Source organism: Sinocyclocheilus grahami, unplaced genomic scaffold (assembly GCF_001515645.1).
Source record: "Sinocyclocheilus grahami isolate Dianchi unplaced genomic scaffold, SAMN03320097.WGS_v1.1 scaffold23.1, whole genome shotgun sequence".
Classification (NCBI taxonomy): Eukaryota; Metazoa; Chordata; class Actinopteri; order Cypriniformes; family Cyprinidae; genus Sinocyclocheilus; species Sinocyclocheilus grahami.
Window position 1 is genome coordinate 621,214 of NW_015505202.1, and position 20,629 is coordinate 641,842.

The 20,629-nt window shown below is 38.1% G+C and overlaps 1 protein-coding gene across 1 annotated transcript in view; it reads left to right on the top strand.

The window, feature by feature from the left end:
* The window catches only part of LOC107561246 (vascular endothelial growth factor receptor kdr-like), a 45,610-nt gene extending 27,926 nt beyond the window's left edge, over positions 1–17,684 (top strand). The window contains exons 18-29 of the mRNA XM_016245637.1: positions 3,214–3,327; positions 3,435–3,523; positions 3,615–3,768; positions 4,383–4,480; positions 5,463–5,585; positions 5,970–6,081; positions 8,330–8,429; positions 11,162–11,267; positions 12,520–12,641; positions 13,265–13,343; positions 13,441–13,541; positions 15,946–17,684. Coding sequence (XP_016101123.1) covers positions 3,214–3,327; positions 3,435–3,523; positions 3,615–3,768; positions 4,383–4,480; positions 5,463–5,585; positions 5,970–6,081; positions 8,330–8,429; positions 11,162–11,267; positions 12,520–12,641; positions 13,265–13,343; positions 13,441–13,541; positions 15,946–16,123 — 1,376 coding nt within the window. The 3' untranslated portion in view covers positions 16,124–17,684. The remainder of the gene's footprint in view (positions 1–3,213; positions 3,328–3,434; positions 3,524–3,614; positions 3,769–4,382; positions 4,481–5,462; positions 5,586–5,969; positions 6,082–8,329; positions 8,430–11,161; positions 11,268–12,519; positions 12,642–13,264; positions 13,344–13,440; positions 13,542–15,945) is intronic.
* The last annotated feature ends 2,945 nt before the right edge of the window (positions 17,685–20,629 follow it).

Genomic DNA, 20,629 nt, shown 5'->3' on the forward strand with positions numbered 1-20,629 from the left:
TAAACATAGAACTAGAGGCAAGAATGATGCCTCCCTATGCACCACAGGTAACCTCTTAATAAAAAGCAGTTCCTTTCATTTAAATCCCTTCAAATTACTAAATCTACTGCCTACACACATTTTATTTCCAGTTTATGATGTGGCCCTGCTAGATAAGCAGTCAGTGTTTCATTATTTGCATGTTTTTTATCACCCAAAACCTTAAAAATCTAAAATGCAAAATAAAAATTGGTCTGTCCTCTGTTTGACATTATGAATATTCTTCATGCTGGTTTCATACCTTCTTCTACTTTGAAACAAGGAGCGCCAATATTCCTATCAGTAAAAGTCACTGTGAGGTGTCTTTGGTATGAATCATGTACGAATTACTGCTCAACATTGAGCATAGCTCTCCTGTGTCAATTTGATGGACCTAAACCACAGGAAACCTGACGCGTTAAAACAAGTCCCCCAGCCCCCAGTCTGACTTCATGACCTCAAAAGGTCACCAGGATAGTGTTCCTGACTACATATTTCCCTAGAATGATGTACAAACTACCGAGAAACTGAAAAATGCTGTTTCTGCTTCTCGTTTAAATCCTTTAGACAGTTTATAACAATGTTGCCGCCAGATGTTGATCTGTGCACTATAATATATGATGTGCATTAGGTTTCTGTTCAAGGTGTGTGAACTTCTGATTATCAAAGTGCTGCTCAAACTGTTTTTGTTGGCATGATTTAATTTTTGCCCATTTTTATTTATAGGACAATTATGATAAATAATATAATACAAACTTTTGTTATATTAAACTTACACCGTGTCCTAACTACACGCGATGCCGCGACGCGCGATAAAATGTATCTTTTCCATGTTAAGCCCCGTTCACACGTCGCTAGACTCTGCTGTGAAGACGCTTGTGGGCGTTCCTACTGCTGTCGCTCTAATGTTATTGGTGGACTGCACGTCTGGACATATCTTTAGGAAATGCAATCACAAACTATATATATTGCCGGTAAAAGTAAGATATCATTCTAATATCACTAGGAATTAGACTTAAAAGAAATAAAAGTACCATTCTGCTGTTGGAGAGTGTTGTTATATAAACTACAGCAGTGCTCATGCATTAAATCATAAATGGAAGTCGCCAGCTCTCGCTTTGTCGCTGTGTGTCGCTGGCAGTGTGAACGGGGCTTTAAAAGGTTAGTTCACCCAAAAATAAAAAAAATAGCACATAAATTACTCACCCTCAAGTCATCCTAGGTGTATATGACTTTCTTCTTTCAGACGAATCCAGTCGGAGTTATATTAAAAATTGTCTTTGATCTTTCAAGCTGTTTAATGCCTCTCAGCGGGTGTTGCATGCAACAGTCCAAAAGTTAAATAAAAAGTGCCCATCCATTAAAAAAAAGTGTCTCACACGGCTCCGGGGGGTGAACAAAGACCTCCTGTAGTGAATCCATGCGTTTTTGTAAGAAAAATATCCATATTAAAAATGTAATAATCACTTTAATGTAGCTTGCGCCAACAGTTGTACACAGAAGCAGCTCTGGGCGGATGACGTATGAGGTCAGCGTTGCGCATGCGCCGATGAGTCTCGTGAAAACCAATGTTTGTTTACAAGAGCAAAGGAAGCAAAGTTTCCTAACTTTAGCCAAGGAAAACTCTCCTCTTGTCTAATATCGAAATCCTCCGACATTCTTCTTTACAAATACTCGTTTTGTACTTCTAATAAGTGACCGTTGTTTTGTTTTGATCTCTCCCCTGCACTTCCGCATTCGTCACTTCTGAGCGGCGCATGCGCAAAGCCGACCTCCATACGTCATCTGCCCGGAACTGCTTCCAGTGTACAACAGTGAGCGCAAGCTACAATAAATTGATTATTACATTTTGAATATGGATATTTTTCTTACAAAAATGCATCGATTCGCTACAGGAGGCCTTTGTTCACCCCCCGGAGCCGTGTGAGACACTTTTTTTATGGATGGGCGCTTTTTATTTAACTTCTTTTGCATGAAACAGCTTGAAAGATCAAAGACAATTTTTAATATAACTCCGACTGGATTCGTCTGAAAGAAGAAAGTCATATACACCTAGGATGACTTGAGGGTGAGTAATCTATGGGCTAATTTTCATTTTTGGGTGAACTAAATCAGAGGTTTTGTCCTAACTAGCCATGTCCTAAAATTTCTAATTTAGAAATGGTTACTATTTCCGTGACGTCGCTGGAACAAAAACATACAAACTATATGACAGTAGATAATCTCAGGGGATTATGTGCTTTATTCAAAGTTAAACGTGTCCAAGATGAGTTTAAATATAATTTTGTGTGACCTTATAGCCATACTGAAAGCAACAGATAGTTTACCTCAGATCTTAAAAATAAATTAAAGCAAAGATGTCCGTTAAAACTGTGAACTCCCTGCGAACCAACGAATGTATTCCATAACAAAGATGTTATCAGTCACTCAGTATGTACATTTAATGATGTTATAAAGCTTTAATATTTATGAATTATATTATAAACGTATCCATATCGTTGCGAGTGCAGTGTGCTTCCAGAGAGAGCCCGCCCACACACACTTCTGATTGGCTGCGATATTTGATTGATTCTGTCACGTCACGTCGCGTCTGGTGTGGACACCCAAATTGCTTGTCGCTGGAATCTTGTCGCGTCGCGTGTAGTTAGGACACGGTGTTATAACATGTATAACTTATGTAATACATTTTAATAATACTTATAATTTAATAATTTGCACATTTAGCAGACGCTTTTATCCAAAGCAACTTACAGTGTATTCAGGTTATACATTTTTTACCTGTATATGTGTTCCCTGGGAATCGAACCCATGACCTTTTGCACTGCTAACGCAATTCTCTACCACTGAGCCACAGGAACATATTTAATAGATAGATGTATAGATGTAAAAATATATATGTATAGATTAACAGAATCTAAAAAATTAAAAAAACAGTTTAGCATTTTAAATATCAAGCCACAGTTATGTCAAGATATTGATAGAACATCTTATATCCATTTGAAACAATGGTAACAGTAATTGAAAGGTCAGCCTTTTGACAGGAGTCCTGAAATACAACAGCATGCTTGAGCCCATCACCACATAATCATACATTTTCCTAACATTCCAAACAAAAGTCCTTTCCGATCATGTAAGACATTCCATTAATTAATTTTTCCTCTTATCCTCTCCTCCAACTTCCTCTCCACTCAACAGCGGGAGCTACAAATAACGAATGGAGAGCTTTAATGTCTGAACTGAAGATTCTGATCCATATTGGTCATCATCTCAACGTGGTCAATTTGCTCGGAGCCTGCACAAAGCAAGGAGGTTAGAGGAAGCTGACGGAGAGAATTCAACCATGGTGATACGAGAAATTTGTAACATTTTTTTAACTTTTTCCTCTCTGTTTTTACATTTGTTTGGTGTACGCTCAGGTCCGCTAATGATAATCGTGGAATACTGCAAGTATGGAAATCTTTCCAACTACTTGAGAAGTAGGAGGGGTGACTTTGTGGTATACAAGGTAAGCAGAAAAGTCTCTTGTTCATTTAAGCAGTGATTTGCCATGATGACGCATGATATTGACCTGGAATGTATGCTGATAATATCCACAGTCTCAGGACGTTAAGGCTCTGCGTTCCAGCTCCGGGTGTGATCTGAGCGAGCTCATCAAGCGCAGGTTGGAGAGCGTGGCCAGCACCGGAAGTTCAGCCAGCTCCGGCTTCATTGAAGATAAGAGCTACTGCGACTCGGAGGAAGAGGAGGAAGGTAGCAACTGAGTGTCTTCCTTCCCTTCTCCCCTCCTCCCTCTCAACCCCTCACCTCCAACCCCACCCTCTCTGCTCTCAAGGCTCCGCTGATTGTTTTTTCCCCCTTAATCTGATAGGTGGCTTCCTCAGGGATTCATAAATACAACTGATATGTTGTACAAGCCACTGTCACCCACTGCGTGCAGGGCTTTTTCTAATTTCCTGCCCCAAGACCAGAGCTAGTCCGCTGCGGGTACATTGGGTCGTGCTGTCCCATGACGGTTATTTCTGGTTTGATAAACTGTTTACTCAGGTGGATGATCCACCCACAAGCCCCTCACTTGAGTATCATTGACAAAGTGCACGTCGCAGTCTGCATCTAAAAAAAGAAGTCAGGTTTCATTGTGTCTCCCTGTCGGATGTGTCTGTAGTAAACAGGAGAATTATGAAGGCAAAAATATTACAACTTTATTAAGGGATTGAGAGAGGATCCAAACTTTACAGATTTGTAGACAGCACAGATTTGTAGTAAAAGAGATTCTTGGAAATTCTGTTCCTTTTTTGCCTGCCAAAACTTGCATAACAAAACAATGGTTTTGATTTAGCTAATACCCTGTTACCCTTTTCTTGCAGAGCAAGAGGATTTGTATAAGAAAGTGCTCACACTAGAAGACTTGATTTGCTACAGCTTTCAAGTGGCTAAAGGCATGGAGTTCTTGGCTTCAAGAAAAGTAAGAGTCACACTTGCAATGAATCATTGTATTCTTAGTTTGTAATGGCAACCCATTGTAATACCAATTTCCTTTTTAAATAATTTTCTGGCTCGTAATGTTTTAAATTAATAATCAATCTCAGTATTTTGGCAACACTTTGAGAAGTTTTGTCTAAAACTCCAGAATATGAAAACCCAAATTACTTTATTGATCCAACACACTCATTCACACACATCCAGCAGATGAGATTAATTGCCACATACTAAAGATGCGGTTTAGCATATGTGGTTTAATCTCACCTCAGGTCAGAGTTTCCCCGATGGCAATTCCATATGAGCTAATACCCTGTTACCCTTTTCTTGCAGAGCAAGAGGATTTGTATAAGAAAGTGCTCACACTAGAAGACTTGATTTGCTACAGCTTTCAAGTGGCTAAAGGCATGGAGTTCTTGGCTTCAAGAAAAGTAAGAGTCACACTTGCAATGAATCATTGTATTCTTAGTTTGTAATGGCAACCCATTGTAATACCAATTTCCTTTTTAAATAATTTTCTGGCTCGTAATGTTTTAAAATAATAATCAATCTCAGTATTTTGGCAACACTTTGAGAAGTTTTGTCTAAAACTCCAGAATATGAAAACCCAAATTACTTTATTGATCCAACACACTCATTCACACACATCCAGCAGATGAGATTAATTGCCACATACTAAAGATGTGGTTTAGCATATGTGGTTTAATCTCACCTCAGGTCAGAGTTTCCCCGATGGCAATTCCATATGTTTTACATTATCACAGCTTTCCATCATGTGCTTCATCTGACAGCGTAATGCCACACATGGTTCAAATAAGACACAAAACGCATCTTCACTACACTCCCTTTCCCTGCTCAAGACACTGAGAGTAGAAAGAATATAAAATGATATCTTGCTATTACAATAAACTGATAGATGATGTATGGTAGAACATAATGTAATGGGATCTCTCTTTTACTTCTACAAGTGTATTCACCGTGATCTGGCCGCACGTAACATCCTGTTGTCTGAAAACAACGTAGTAAAGATTTGCGATTTTGGACTTGCAAGAGATGTATACAAGGACCCAGACTACGTCCGCAAAGGAGACGTAAGTGTGGAAGATTATCCAATTACTTCATATCGGTCACGGATACATGGTGCAGTCAGGCTGTATAATACGCAGTGTTTCAAAACTACTTAGTGTGATGGATGCAAATGATAACGGTCCAAAAACCACCGAAACTGTGAATATTAATCTGGAAAAAGATCAAATGTTTCTGTTAATGCCAAGAGTCTTTGGCATGCTGTTAGTCATTTTATAAGCCCTGATAATATTATTCTGGTCAAAGGATGTTTTCTTGTGGTCAAGTGTGAGCCAAGACGTCCAACAGATAGTATAATCAAATAGACAGCGTTTTATAAGCTACACGTTGTTGAATGGGAGTTGTTCATTTACAGGTGAGAGTAACATGATCTGCTTATCTTTTTATAGGCCAGACTTCCCTTAAAGTGGATGGCTCCAGAGGCGATATTTGACAAGATCTATACCACTCAGAGTGATGTGTGGTCTTTTGGAGTGCTTATGTGGGAGATCTTCTCTCTTGGTAAATACCATCGCTGTCTTAAGAGCGTAACTCACATTCCTTTTATTCACCTATTCATTGGAGACACACACAGCACTGTTGCAACACTCCAGGAACTTGTAGTAATTAAAAGAGTTTAAAATACTCTCTAATGTTTTATTTTATATTGACTGTTAACACAAACAATCTTGATTTGATATTTTGGGGAGATTTGATTATGAAACGATCAAAGAATAATTTCAAGCTTTTATGATTTCAGCCGTTCAGTTCTTGGAACAATGTTTTCTGCTCTGATGTTTTCCATGAAACAAAGTGTCGGCTTTTCCTTCCTTGCTTCTATAGAGAGGTCTCGTAGACTTTGTTTGTTTGCTTTTCTGGTTCGGTGTGTTTTACACCAAAGCAAAGAGCCCAGACAGGATTCAGCACCCATTTCAAAGTTAAACACATGGAGTAGGAAGGCAACTCAGCACATGCTGTGCTTCATCCAAATGGAAATAAAACGAACTCGGGGGTACTCAATCAAAGACACCTGGCACAAACTAGGCTGCTCATGAGGTGCCCTGTGCTATCAACCTCCTCCAGATGTGGAGGGCAATAACTGTCAGCTGCTGTTAAAATTTCCTTTGGGAACAAAAAAGGATTGCATTGTCAGCTTGAAAAAAACAAAAACAATTTTCATTCCACTAGTGCAAGGGTAGGCAAGTTCGGTCCTAGAGAGCCACAGTCCTGCAGAGTTCAGCTCCAACCCTGAAAAAAACTCACCTGCCTATAGCCTTAGTAATCCTGAAGACATTGATTAGCTTATTCAGGTGTGTTTGATTAGGGTTGGAGCTGAACTCTGCAGGACTGCGGCTCTCTAGGACTGAACTTGCCTACCCCTGCACTAGTGCAACAACATCTGTGAACTTCAACTGTGTGTTTTTTAATAATAAATAGAGGTTGTAAAACAGGAGAAGTCATCTTCCATTTGATCAGGTTTCATTCCCAACTGGAAATGTAAACCCACAGTTACCAGGCAGCATTTAATGAAAATGTACTATAACCTTTAATGGTTTGTACAGTGTCGCTTTGGCACCTTTGTCATTAAAGGCTCTGAGCAAACAACTTTAATGTGACTATTCATATATGTATGTATTTAGAATTTTTTCATTACAAATTTTTTTAGGATGATTCCAAGGGCCCGGCGAGGGAGAGGAGACCCAAACCAGTAATAGTGTAGAAATAAAAAATGTTGCAGAATTTAGCATAACACAATGCAAAGCTTTTCACAATACTAAGTAACCACTAAATTTTATATTTAAATGACTAACATTCTAGATTATTAAAGTGGTTTCAGACTTTTTCACCCTCGTATGAATGCATTTTAAAGATGTGCCTTTTAACTGCATGTTGAATGAACTAGAAACCACAGTAAAATTCCCCCAAACCTATATTCACACTGGATGCAAATTATCTCTGTGGGAAAATAGTAGGCCTTCATTTTGCATGTTAAAATAAAGCAACATTTAGGAAAACGCAATATAAATAATCCATTATCAGTGATATTGAAGGAATAGGATCTTAACTGATGACTCTGAGCTGTCACAACCACTGAGCTGCACTGATTTAAGTTGGTGTCAAATAGACTAACACGAAAAGTTTAGAAAAATTATTATTGCTACTTGATAGTGTCCATGGGAGAAAAGTTTCCACCCGCACACAAAGTACACTCTCATGTTTTGTATTGTGGAATAGAATTTCTTGTCCCTGTTTTTCTAGGCACTCCACATCTACTGCACTCTATTCCCAAAGTCGCAGGAGATTTTCAAGTGCTGTTAATGTATTTGTTTTTAATGACTACCTAATCTATGTCAGAGGGGGGTTTAGATCATAGTTTAATGAAAGATTGACCTTTTCTGAGATCCGTTGTTATGATCTGCATATTTTAGTGGTTATCAGATATTATTAAAAGGATTTCAGTCAAGTAAATGAAAATATTGTTTCATGAATCATGGTTTTTGCAAGTGTGCACCAAAGTCTCAACAGTCTGCAAATTCACGCTGTCTTAATAATTTAGTGTTTCTGGAGAAAACAACTTTGCACAGACTTTGCAAGTACAGTCAGATAGGCCCCACTGATGCTGATTGTGCAGAGGTCTTTCCATTGATCTCTCTGTGCTCCCAACCCACATCATAGTTTAGTGAGTTTCTTGTCAGACCCTTTGAAGTGGCCAGAGCTCTATTTCATGGAAAAGTCTTGATAACCCCATTATTCTCTTTCTTCTCCCCAGGTGCCTCCCCTTACCCTGGCTTACACATTGATGAGGAATTCTGCTGCCGACTAAAGGAGGGCACCAGGATGAAAGCTCCTGAATACTCCTCCTCTGAAATGTAAGAGTCACTCTGCTTGTGTCACTAATGTCAGGCAGTCCTGATTTGAAAGCAGTTTGTCAACTATACATGCAATTGTTGTGTAACAGTTGCCATATTGAGTATTGCAGGCACTAAGTACTTTTTAAAGCATTAGTGTCACAAATCATTTATTTTTGATGAGAAATGTGTTAGATAATATGTTAATATGTTAGATAAACTATTATGTAACAGAAAATTAATCTAGCATAAACACATGCCTGTCACACCTGGACTGTCTCCAACAATAACAAACATGCAATGTGATAATTTTCACACAAGATGTTGAGTTAATATTTAATTTATTGTAGAAAAACCTATTTTTATTTACATAAATTATAGTATATTGATAGCATACACCAGTATCAACCTGAAACCCTGTTACTCATTATGTTGTAAGAAAACATTATTTGTATAAAAGTATAACAATATAAAAAATATACATTACATTATATATTTGCATGCCTGTGTCCTATTGTACATGCAAATATGCCACTTGCCACTTGCCATTGTACCCAAATGTATACATGAAAAATCTTTAAGGTATGTATTTTTTGAAATGTCTCTAAGTAAGTTCCTTCTGTCTTATCCCAGGACTTTTAAACAAACTTGAAGTAAACCCAAATCAAACCTCACCCCTCTCTGTAACCCCTACAAATCTCTTTAGGGTTATTAACTGAAATCTGCACTCTGGGGAAAGAAAATCCTCTCCTATCGATACAGTTGAAATGAGCAGAAATATCTTTTTTTTTTTTGCCTCGACACAAGCCTTAAATGGAAACAGATCAATTATTCGCTGAGCAAAAGGAAAGGAGCAGCTTCTGATTGGTAGCTAGTTTATAGTGCAGTTGATGTGTGCTAGGGATCCATTACTGACTTACACCAATCCAGCTGAAATTCAAGCTCACATTAAAGGCTTCAGTCTACCTAGGCAGCATGGGGTGGCCAAACACAGTGGCAGGGCCCCTGGGCATCAGACAGAGAAACCCACTGGCAAGATACTCCCATTGTGGTTACAGGGTTAGAGAGCAAGCCAAACCAAAATCTGAAAGTTTTCAGATGTAACGAGATATGAGAGAAGGGGTCATGGTATCAGTTTTAAATGTGGAAAGGAAATGAAGTGGACAACTTCAGATTAGTGTTGCTTTTAAATGGGTGTGGAGAACTGAATCGCCTCAGTTTGAGAGAGAATATTCACTGCCTGTTCTCAATAACAACCCCCTACTGCTGTCTACGAAGTGCTCTACTCAATCTTCGTTTCAAAACTATGGGCTCGTTCAGGATGGTAATTCATAGCTGATATTCTATAACTATATCATACCCACTGTCTCAAGCACTTATGTTTAAAACATTGCATGTAATGCGAGTTGTCTCACATTTGCAATTGAAAATAACAAGAGGTCATGAAAGATTGTGATTGGAGATGACCTACAAAATGCAGTACAGACCTCAGACCTGAATTAAATCTGGCCCTCATAAATACATCCTTTCTGGTGACAAGTCCTCAAAACCCAAAAGTGTTTCCATTCAGCTTCAAAGAACTTGTCAACTAGCATTGCAGATAAGGGTCAATTTAATATACTGTATCAACTGTAGCACTGATAACACTGTTCTTCAAGAGAGCAGATAATTTTAAGTTATATGCTGTCCTCAGGGATAAACACTACTTTATTTCTGACCCTGACCAAACCTACACTGTATTGTGAGTGATGAGAAGAAAGCTCAGAAAACAGGGATTTGACCGGGTAGAATCTCATCTGTCTAGACTGATTCACCCATTTAATGATAAACTGATTCCCTCTGTCCCACAGGCTCATAATTATTCAATACACTGAACTAAACGCCATTGGCTGTCATTAATGTATTTTCCATTTACATTTCCATAAGTGGGAGCACAATTTGAGAGGATATAGAACATCCTGGTTTATCGTTGATTTCAGAGGAACCACCATTTGCCGTTTTTCTGGACTTCCTGTTAGTTTAAGGAGAGCTCCATCTGGATTCATTAAAATAACCATTTTAGAAGTCCTGCTTCCTCCTGCTAATCTCCTTCACAGCCCATGAGAAGAATACCTCCTCTCTGATCACTAACATATTCAAACCCAGATGGATATATTAGTTGATTAGTGTAAGGAAGTAATGAGTCATCAGCTAGTACAGTATTTTTTCCATCCTCCAAATTGCCCAGTGTTGTGCTAATCAGACGGGATCAGAGAGTTTCATGGGGTAACAGGCTTTATTTATATAAGGACAACACCATAGTATAAACAGGATACAGCTCAATCATCGTCGGTGATCATTTACTTGAATGCCTGCTCGGTGCATTGACACCCCAGTGTTTCACAACTGAAACTTAGCCTTAAGATAAACGCAACCATTACAGGCCAATAAAGGACCCCAGCCGTCCCTTGTGGGGAGAGATGCTGACAGCTTGTGTAAATCAGGAGTAAGCTCCTCTCAACACAAACTCTCACCCTGAGAACGGTGCAATGAAAACACTCAGCCTCACTCCTTGTGTCACGCATCAAATATTATTGATGACTGTAAATAATTGGATAAGCCGGATTTGCAGAGTAATCTAGAGGTCAAGGCACAGGGTGTAATTCATGAGGATTTGTGTAGCTGCAGAAGAATTGCAATTTATGATTATGGTCTATTAATCACTCTGTATGTTCAAAAGAAGTTCTTTAATGTATGCATGTTTCTGTCCATAGATATCAAACCATGTTAGACTGCTGGCATGGAGAACCATGCAAGAGGCCCACTTTCACAGAGCTGGTAGAGAGGCTAGGAGATCTGCTACAAGCTAGTGTACAGCAGGTAAGAGAGTCTCATTCACTTCATTACATTTCATGTCTTTCCCACAGTCTTTATTTAAACGTTTACTGTTTAAACTCTGACCACAGCAAAACCACAAAACTTTTATGGGATGAAAGATGCACTACCATTACACAGGCAAAACCATGTTAGCCTATCACTGCAAACTGTGTTTAACAACTAATCGTAGGTGAAAGGTGAATATTTTATAAATGTGATGAATGGAAAGATTTAAAGTGAGTTTGGAGTGACTAAAGAAAATTTAAGACAAGCAAAGTCACTCATGAAGAGAAATACATGTGTACACATTCAAAACTTTGGGCTTGGTAAGATTTTTTTATATTTTGAAAAAAGTCTGCTCACCAAGGCTGCTTTTATTTGATCAAAAATGCAGTAAAAACAATAATATTGTGAAATATTATTAAAATTTCAAATAACAGTTTTCTATTTGAATATATTTTAGTAGGAATATTAATAGTCGTTATTCCTGTCATCGCTGAATTTTCAGCAGTCATTACTCCAGTGTCACAGTGTACTTCAGTGTCACATGATCCTTCAGAAATCATTCTCATATGCTGATTATTGTTATCAATATTGAAAACAGTTGTGCGGCTTCATATTTTGATAATTTGTTTTCAGGATTCTTTGATTAATATTTATTTGAAACAAATATTTTGTAATATTGTATTTATTCAATTTAATGCATCCTTGCTGAAAAAAAAAAAGAATTTATTTCAAAAAAATCTTGACCCCAAATGTTTGAACAGTAGGGTACAGTATGCTACAGCAAATACAGGCATAGACATAAAAATGTATTTACATACACAAATCCTTAGATATCCAAACAAGAGAAAAGTAGGTAAAAATCTACAATTTGTGTTAAACATTTGATGGTGCAGTATGTCCTGATACATTTTTCTTAGGTCAAGAAGAAAGAAAGGGATTAATCTGATTTATAATATGGCTTGAAGAGAAGATATGGTCTCAGTAAAAGACTACACTACACAGCATAGAGATCAAAACATATTCCAAGCCATCAGAATTGGAAGTCATCCAAACTCCCTCTTTCTCACATAAGGAATCAAGCTTAGTGTACTGCCCAGACTGCCCCAAATAACATCATCTCCACAAAAAATATTCACACATTCCCTTGCAGATTTATGTACAGATTCCTCCAGAATCCTATAAAACCATGTGCAGGGTGATGTCACAGTTTTAAAATGAGCTGAGTGTTTAAACACTTTGTCTCTCTCAGGAGGGAAAGCACTACATCCCAATCAACACAGCCCTATTGACCAAAGCAGACCCCTCAAACATGAGCCCCACAGAGGAGACCTCCATCAGACCTGCCTCTCTTAGAGACTCTGGGATGGCTTGGTAAGATTTATCATATCTGTATAACGGATATAGGCTCAGACTGATTTGTATTTGTACTTTAGTTGTTAAAAATCCATTATTCATGAGGACTATTTAAAGCGTTTTAGAAATTTGCTTTTTGTAGATAAAGTTGTACTACCTATTTTCTGGTTTCCATATATTTTCCTGTTTCAAACATGCACTACACTTCATCCCAACGGCCTTGAGTTGAATGCTCTAAAAGTGAAGGAAAGCACTAATTGGTTCTTGATAAGAAACGTTCCTTGTAGCATTAAGGGCCCCTCAAGGAATTTCCTCTTTTGCCACAAATGCAGTTTCAGGATTTATGCCTACTTAAGATAATATTTATCCAACCCTTGCATTACAGGTCCTTCTAGTATATTTGTAGAGAATAGTATCGAAATGCTGCAATCCCTGTTATCCCTTAAGCTGAATTTAAGAGCTATTGCTTTACCCTACTGCGCAAAATTAAATTAAAAAATATTTTATCCAACATAGTATTGAATGTTTACTTGGAAACTGTGATACCAAAATGTGTTTCATGTATTTGTTTGGATCTGCCAGACATGATGTCATGAGAAACCTTCCACACTGATCTGATATGGAGTATTTGATGCTTTCAGGAACATCAAGATCCGCCCAGCGAGTGTGAAGACCTTCGATGAAGTAATCGTGGAGAATGGAACCAACAAGATCGATGAGGTGAAGAGCCTGTTTTTCTCACTCTCCCCCTCATAAGAAAAAGCACATAATGCAAATATATTGTGTCTATGGTTAAGTCAATTTTGGTTGTTCACAGGAAGGGCAGTCAGATAGCGGAATAGCTCTATCTTCAGATGACCTGAAGACACTGAAGTGTCTGGAGTCACTGGCCAGACCCCGGAGTTTAATGGCCCGAGCGTGAGTATAGTACATTCACTCCTGTTAAGACCTTTTGCCTGGCCACATCCAGGACCACAGGAATGGGTTGGTCTGCTGGCATATGCCCTGGAGACCCTCCCACTGGACTGGAATGTAATTGCCACAATAGTCATACAGTTCACCCCCCCTCCCCCATCTCCACACGACTCCAGCCACTACCCCTTTTCTTTGAGAGACGTGCCTGCGCGAGAGTCTCTCAGACAATGGCACAGCAGAGAGATATTGCCTAAGGTGACAATCTCAACAGCCAGGCTGGGTGTGTGACTAGTTAAAGCTGGTTGTAAGGTCTGGTGACTTGCATCTTTGTTTGTACCGCCTGGGTTGTAATGGCCTCTGAGTCCATCGCTGAAACAGCACGGCTACAGATATGGCACATGGCCATCTCATACAATAACATGCATTTATTTTATTTTAGGAAGTATTTGATAGAATGAGAGTTTATTATTGTTAGTGATCGCAATATATTCCATTTAGGGTTCTAGTATTTTTGCTACAGAATGTAAGCTGTGACTAAAACTTAATATTTAATGACTAATAAAAAAAAACTGGATCTCCTTAAAAACATGGTCAGTTTCAGTGAAGGTGGCCTTTTAAGTTATTAATGGCAGGCCATTGGGGTGGATTAGCCTTGGTTTTGTTAAAGCGTTTGAGATCTGAGACGGCGTTTATGGTCTTCCAGACCAGCAAAGGCCAGGGCTAATCTACAAAGGTTATCCTCTAAATTGCATTTAAAGCCTTGTGGACTATACAGAATCCTAATATTTGAGGGCAGCAGTTTGTACCACCAATTGCAGCTAGACAAATAGTGATAATCTCTTACTGATTGGAGGTTTATGACTCAGACCTTAGAAGTGTCCAGTCTAAATATGTGATTGGCATTAGATAAGGGCATCTGAGTACAACAGTGGTTACACCAAAATGCCAGAGCTATATTATATGTTCATCATCTATACAATGATCTTATTTAAGCATATAATGTGTCTTGTAAAATAGAAAAAAATCTATACTTCTACTCAAATGTTTGGGGTTGGCACAATTAAAAAAAGAAAAGAAATGAATATTTAATATTTAAATTCAGCAAAGACGCATAAAACTGCTCAAAAGTGACAGTAAAGACATTTATATTTACATAAAATGCAGTAATGGCCACTGCCAAATCCAATAAATTAATGAAAATTAAGCTTTACCATTACCACAATAGATTACATTGCAAAATATTCTAAAATAGTTTAAAAATATATTTTAAAATAGATATTTTACATTTTAATATCATTTCACAATAAACAGCTGTCTATATAGCTGTCTTTACTGTATTTTTGATCAAATAAATGCAGCCTTGGTGAGCATAAGAAACTTCTTTCATAAATCTTATCAACCCCAAACTCTTGAACAGTAGTATATAGACAAAGTATTTTCTGAAGTCAACTTGTCATTATCAAAAAATAATCCCCAACATGGAGCAATTAATTTATAAGAAAAAAAGTCACTACAGCATGCAAAACAGCAAGCCAAGCAACAAGATTACACAACAACATTACAGTAATATTAGTACTAAAGCCCTCTGAGGTCATTTTAACTGTAATCAAAAACATGAGATGTGAGCGAGTCCACAGCTTTATACAAGACACACGAAAGTAGCGCCAAACATCTGACCACCGAATGCTGAGATCAACCAATCAGATTCAAGAGTTCTAGAGAGCTGTGTAATAAGTTTTAATAACACCACACCACACTGGCATTTTTAAATTCTTCTACTGCTGTGATTGATGAGCCAAGTTTTATTACAAATGAACGTAATCAACAGGTTTTGATTAAAAACACTCGGTCAGCACTCCCCCGTCTTCCATGTCCAGTGCCCTCCTCATCCCAACCCGATATGATGAAAAGCTGGGCACAGCCTGCAACCAACTGGCAAATCCAGATTGCCATGGTCACAGACATGGGAAAAAAAGCCACTCCGGAGCATGTAGAGAATGATGTATATATTGTTAAGAGGACCCCTGCCGAGGACCCACTCAATCACTGTCACCTTTGACCTTCTACAGCTTTACTGCTACGTCCAAGAGTCTCCCTCCACATTGTGCCTCTGGATTCCACCTGGTACTCCCACATTTAGTATGCACGTATGTGAAGTGCTTGGCACTGACAGCTGTGCTTCACACTGTGTACAGGTCCCAATACATGCCAATGCATCGGTATTTACTGCAAATTATCGCCCCTGTAGACTAAAAGCAATGCAAACTCTCAGACACCCTCCGGGGTGTCTGACCCGTTGGCCCCAGATGAAGAGTTATTGAAACTCATGGCAACACACAGAGCAAAGTACAACAAAATAATACTATTTCAATTTGGATTCATTCAAATCTGTTTGCTCCTTCCACAGGATGAAGAGCAAAAGTAAGGAGTCAGTTCTGCTGGAGGGCGAAAAGGAGAAACACCCACTACTTGTTCCCTCATTGGACTTGAGTCTGGAGGACTCCTCTCTCGACCCGGAGCTGGAATGTCATAGCCCACCTCCAGACTATAACTATGTGGTCCGTTACTCCACACCACCCGTCTGAGTTGATCTCCACTCTTTAGTCGCCAGAAGTCTCACTCAGTTTTGGAGGATCTGATTGGTTGCGTCCATTTTGTCTCTGCACATTAGATCTGTTTTATATTTTCCCCCACTTCTTTCCATTCCACTTTATCCTGATACTGGAATGGCCATTCTGAGTTTCACATTTTCTCTTTCTGTGCACTTTTTCAAGGTAGTGTGTGAATACAGTGGGCTGCCACTTATATCATAAATATGGACCACCTCAGATATTCCTGCTGTCTACTGTGAACACAACAAGCACATTTTATTACAGTAACAGCACTGTTTTTCCCAGTGAAATGGCATTTTTCATACAGAATGGTGGCTAATTATGAAATCATTTGTTCGGCGGTTAGAATGAGGACAAAGGCAATTCTTATTTTATTCTAGATAAATATTTTATTGTAATGAAAACTGGAATTTTGGTTATATGATATTTTATTTTTATTTTGCTAAAATTATTTCGGAGCTCACTAAAGCCCTTTTTTTTTTTAGGAAAATATTTTTCTTTAGAATAAATTTCACTCATATTTTACTCTGTCAGACAAACTGTCAAACAAAGACCACAGATCATGAATAATTGAATGTGTGGTCTGAAATTCCTTCCCAGAAATTGCAGGACACATTGATCATCAACACAAAGGATGCACATTGTGTTTCCAGGTTCTTTCACGCCAGTCTGAGGGCCGCTTTCCTGAGTCTTGCTCATTGAAGCTAAAATGAATCACTTTTGCTCCCGCATATAGTATTTTTTATCATCATAGCTTTTAATCTGGATCATTTTAAAGGAATTAGCCAAGCTTAACATCTTGGACTGCTTACATATGGCAGGACAGAATGGCTTATGGGTGCCTAACATCCAGTCTGTCACTGTGAAAAAGGTTTCAAAAGCCTTAGCAAGTAAATTATTCATGCACATTTAATAGGAAACATTCTGTTAATTATTGATCAAATTTGGACCACAATTAAACAGCCTTTCTCTGTTCAACAATAGTTACACTGCGTTGTGTACTTTCCATATTTATGTTGTTTATACTACTGTATACATAACAGCACGTAATATGTTGTGCAGCTATTAACCAGAGGAACACATTCTGTTACTGATTCAGTCTTTTATGCTAAAATACTACTAAAGGTTGCAGGGCAGGCTATAATATTGTCAACAGGCTGGTCACTATATAAATGGTCATGATAATTATAGTAAAAGCATGTGCACACATGTAGGTGCTATCAGTATTAACTCCTTAATATGGAACAGGTGGGAAATCATTGTATTGGTTAAATCAGATCTGACAGTTGTAAAAGCAATTAGGCCCGTTATTGCTAATTATTGTTTCAAGTCCAAGTACTACATTCATAGCTGAGGAACTGTCTTCCAAATAATGAAATGTATATACTGCCAAATGATGCTTTCAATAATGTTGTTATTTTGACTGACTGGTATTTGTGAAGTAGAATTGTATGCACTGATATTTTCTACATACATTTTTTTGTATTATAATTGTATTTTAATATTAACCAAGCATAAATAAAGATCTATATATTTATATATAGCACCTTTTCAGAGTCATGATTGCATTTGTACAAGTACATGCCTGTATATTGTAGCGACTGCTACTAATAAATAAAAATGCACAGAAATAACAATGCCAATGGTTCGCCTGCCAAGTATTGCATTCTTCTTCCTATAGCATGATTTCCTATAGGTCTATACATAATTCCAGTAAGGTTAGGCTAAGTATGATAAGATTCTTGGTGGAGATGGTTGGGCTGTGTGTCATCTGTGCGCTCTTTTTCCTGCTTCTTAGTCACAGAGACACATTTCCTGAACGGGGCGAGGTGACGGCAGTCTGTCTGTCACCAGGACAATACCTCTGTAACTGTGAGCAAGAAAAGGAAGGGCTTCTCCATCATTCCCATCACAACAGGGTTCTAAACACTAAACTTCCTAAGGGCCAACAGTGACCCCCAGCTTTTTTTTTAAAGAAATTAATACTTTTATTCAGCAAGGACACGTTCAATTGATCAACGTGACAGTAAAGGCATTTACAATGTCACAAAAAAAACAGTTATTTTGTACTTTCTATTCATCAAAGAATCCTGAAAAAAATGTATCATGGTTTCCACAAAATATGAAGCTACACAACTGTTTTTAACATTGATAATAATAATAATAACAAATGTTTCTTGAGCTATGTTAAATTGTAATAGTATTTCACAATCTACCTGTTTTTACTGAATTTTATCAAATAAATGCAACTTTAGTGAGCATGAGACTTCTATCAAAAACTTTTTGTAAAAAATCTTACCATCCCCAATTTTTGAATGGTAATGTACTGTATATATAGACAGTAAATGTTATAAACTGTACCAGAGGATTTTCCGCCCCCTATATGACATGGATTGTGAATTGCAGTCTTTGTCTAACTTCATAGTTTATAATGGAATCTCCTAAAATTATCTCTGAGAAAAAACATCACGTATGCATCTAATTAAAAGCTCTCTCCTATTGGGACTGTTTTGTTTTTCTTGTTCAACAATGTGTAAATCCCGTTGCCACTTCCAGAGTCCCTTCTCAAAGAAAATAGCCCCATGGTGGCAATATACTTCATTAATCACTAAAACAGAGGTGGTATATTGTGGCCTTTGGGAGTCTGCCAAAACTCATTCCTGCAATCAGTGACGAACCAGAATGCCTTGAAATCCTATCATTCCCCATTCTGCGTTCTCTGTAAAATTCCCATCAAGAGAGTGCTCTTCCCTCTGCTCGGACTTCCCACGCTGTGTTCTGGTGAGGGAGTGCAGGGAATGGCAGGATCGGGGTTGGGGGGGGGGGGGCGGCTCCGCTCAACTCAGGTGCTATCAGTATTAACTCCTTAATATGGAACAGGTGGGAAATCATTGTATTGGTTAAATCAGATCTGACAGTTGTAAAAGCAATTAGGCCCGTTATTGCTAATTATTGTTTCAAGTCCAAGTACTACATTCATAGCTGAGGAACTGTCTTCCAAATAATGAAATGTATATACTGCCAAATGATGCTTTCAATAATGTTGTTATTTTGACTGACTGGTATTTGTGAAGTAGAATTGTATGCACTGATATTTTCTACATACATTTTTTTGTATTATAATTGTATTTTAATATTAACCAAGCATAAATAAAGATCTATATATTTATATATAGCACCTTTTCAGAGTCATGATTGCATTTGTACAAGTACATGCCTGTATATTGTAGCGACTGCTACTAATAAATAAAAATGCACAGAAATAACAATGCCAATGGTTCGCCTGCCAAGTATTGCATTCTTCTTCCTATAGCATGATTTCCTATAGGTCTATACATAATTCCAGTAAGGTTAGGCTAAGTATGATAAGATTCTTGGTGGAGATGGTTGGGCTGTGTGTCATCTGTGCGCTCTTTTTCCTGCTTCTTAGTCACAGAGACACATTTCCTGAACGGGGCGAGGTGACGGCAGTCTGTCTGTCACCAGGACAATACCTCTGTAACTGTGAGCAAGAAAAGGAAGGGCTTCTCCATCATTCCCATCACAACAGGGTTCTAAACACTAAACTTCCTAAGGGCCAACAGTGACCCCCAGCTTTTTTTTTTAAAGAAATTAATACTTTTATTCAGCAAGGACACGTTCAATTGATCAACGTGACAGTAAAGGCATTTACAATGTCACAAAAAAAACAGTTATCTTGTACTTTCTATTCATCAAAGAATCCTGAAAAAAATGTATCATGGTTTCCACAAAATATGAAGCTACACAACTGTTTTTAACATTGATAATAATAATAATAACAAATGTTTCTTGAGCTATGTTAAATTGTAATAGTATTTCACAATCTACCTGTTTTTACTGAATTTTATCAAATAAATGCAACTTTAGTGAGCATGAGACTTCTATCAAAAACTTTTTGTAAAAAATCTTACCATCCCCAATTTTTGAATGGTAATGTACTGTATATATAGACAGTAAATGTTATAAACTGTACCAGAGGATTTTCCGCCCCCTATATGACATGGATTGTGAATTGCAGTCTTTGTCTAACTTCATAGTTTATAATGGAATCTCCTAAAATTATCTCTGAGAAAAAACATCACGTATGCATCTAATTAAAAGCTCTCTCCTATTGGGACTGTTTTGTTTTTCTTGTTCAACAATGTGTAAATCCCGTTGCCACTTCCAGAGTCCCTTCTCAAAGAAAATAGCCCCATGGTGGCAATATACTTCATTAATCACTAAAACAGAGGTGGTATATTGTGGCCTTTGGGAGTCTGCCAAAACTCATTCCTGCAATCAGTGACGAACCAGAATGCCTTGAAATCCTATCATTCCCCATTCTGCGTTCTCTGTAAAATTCCCATCAAGAGAGTGCTCTTCCCTCTGCTCGGACTTCCCACGCTGTGTTCTGGTGAGGGAGTGCAGGGAATGGCAGGATCGGGGTTGGGGGGGGGGGGACGGCATCCGGATACCCCT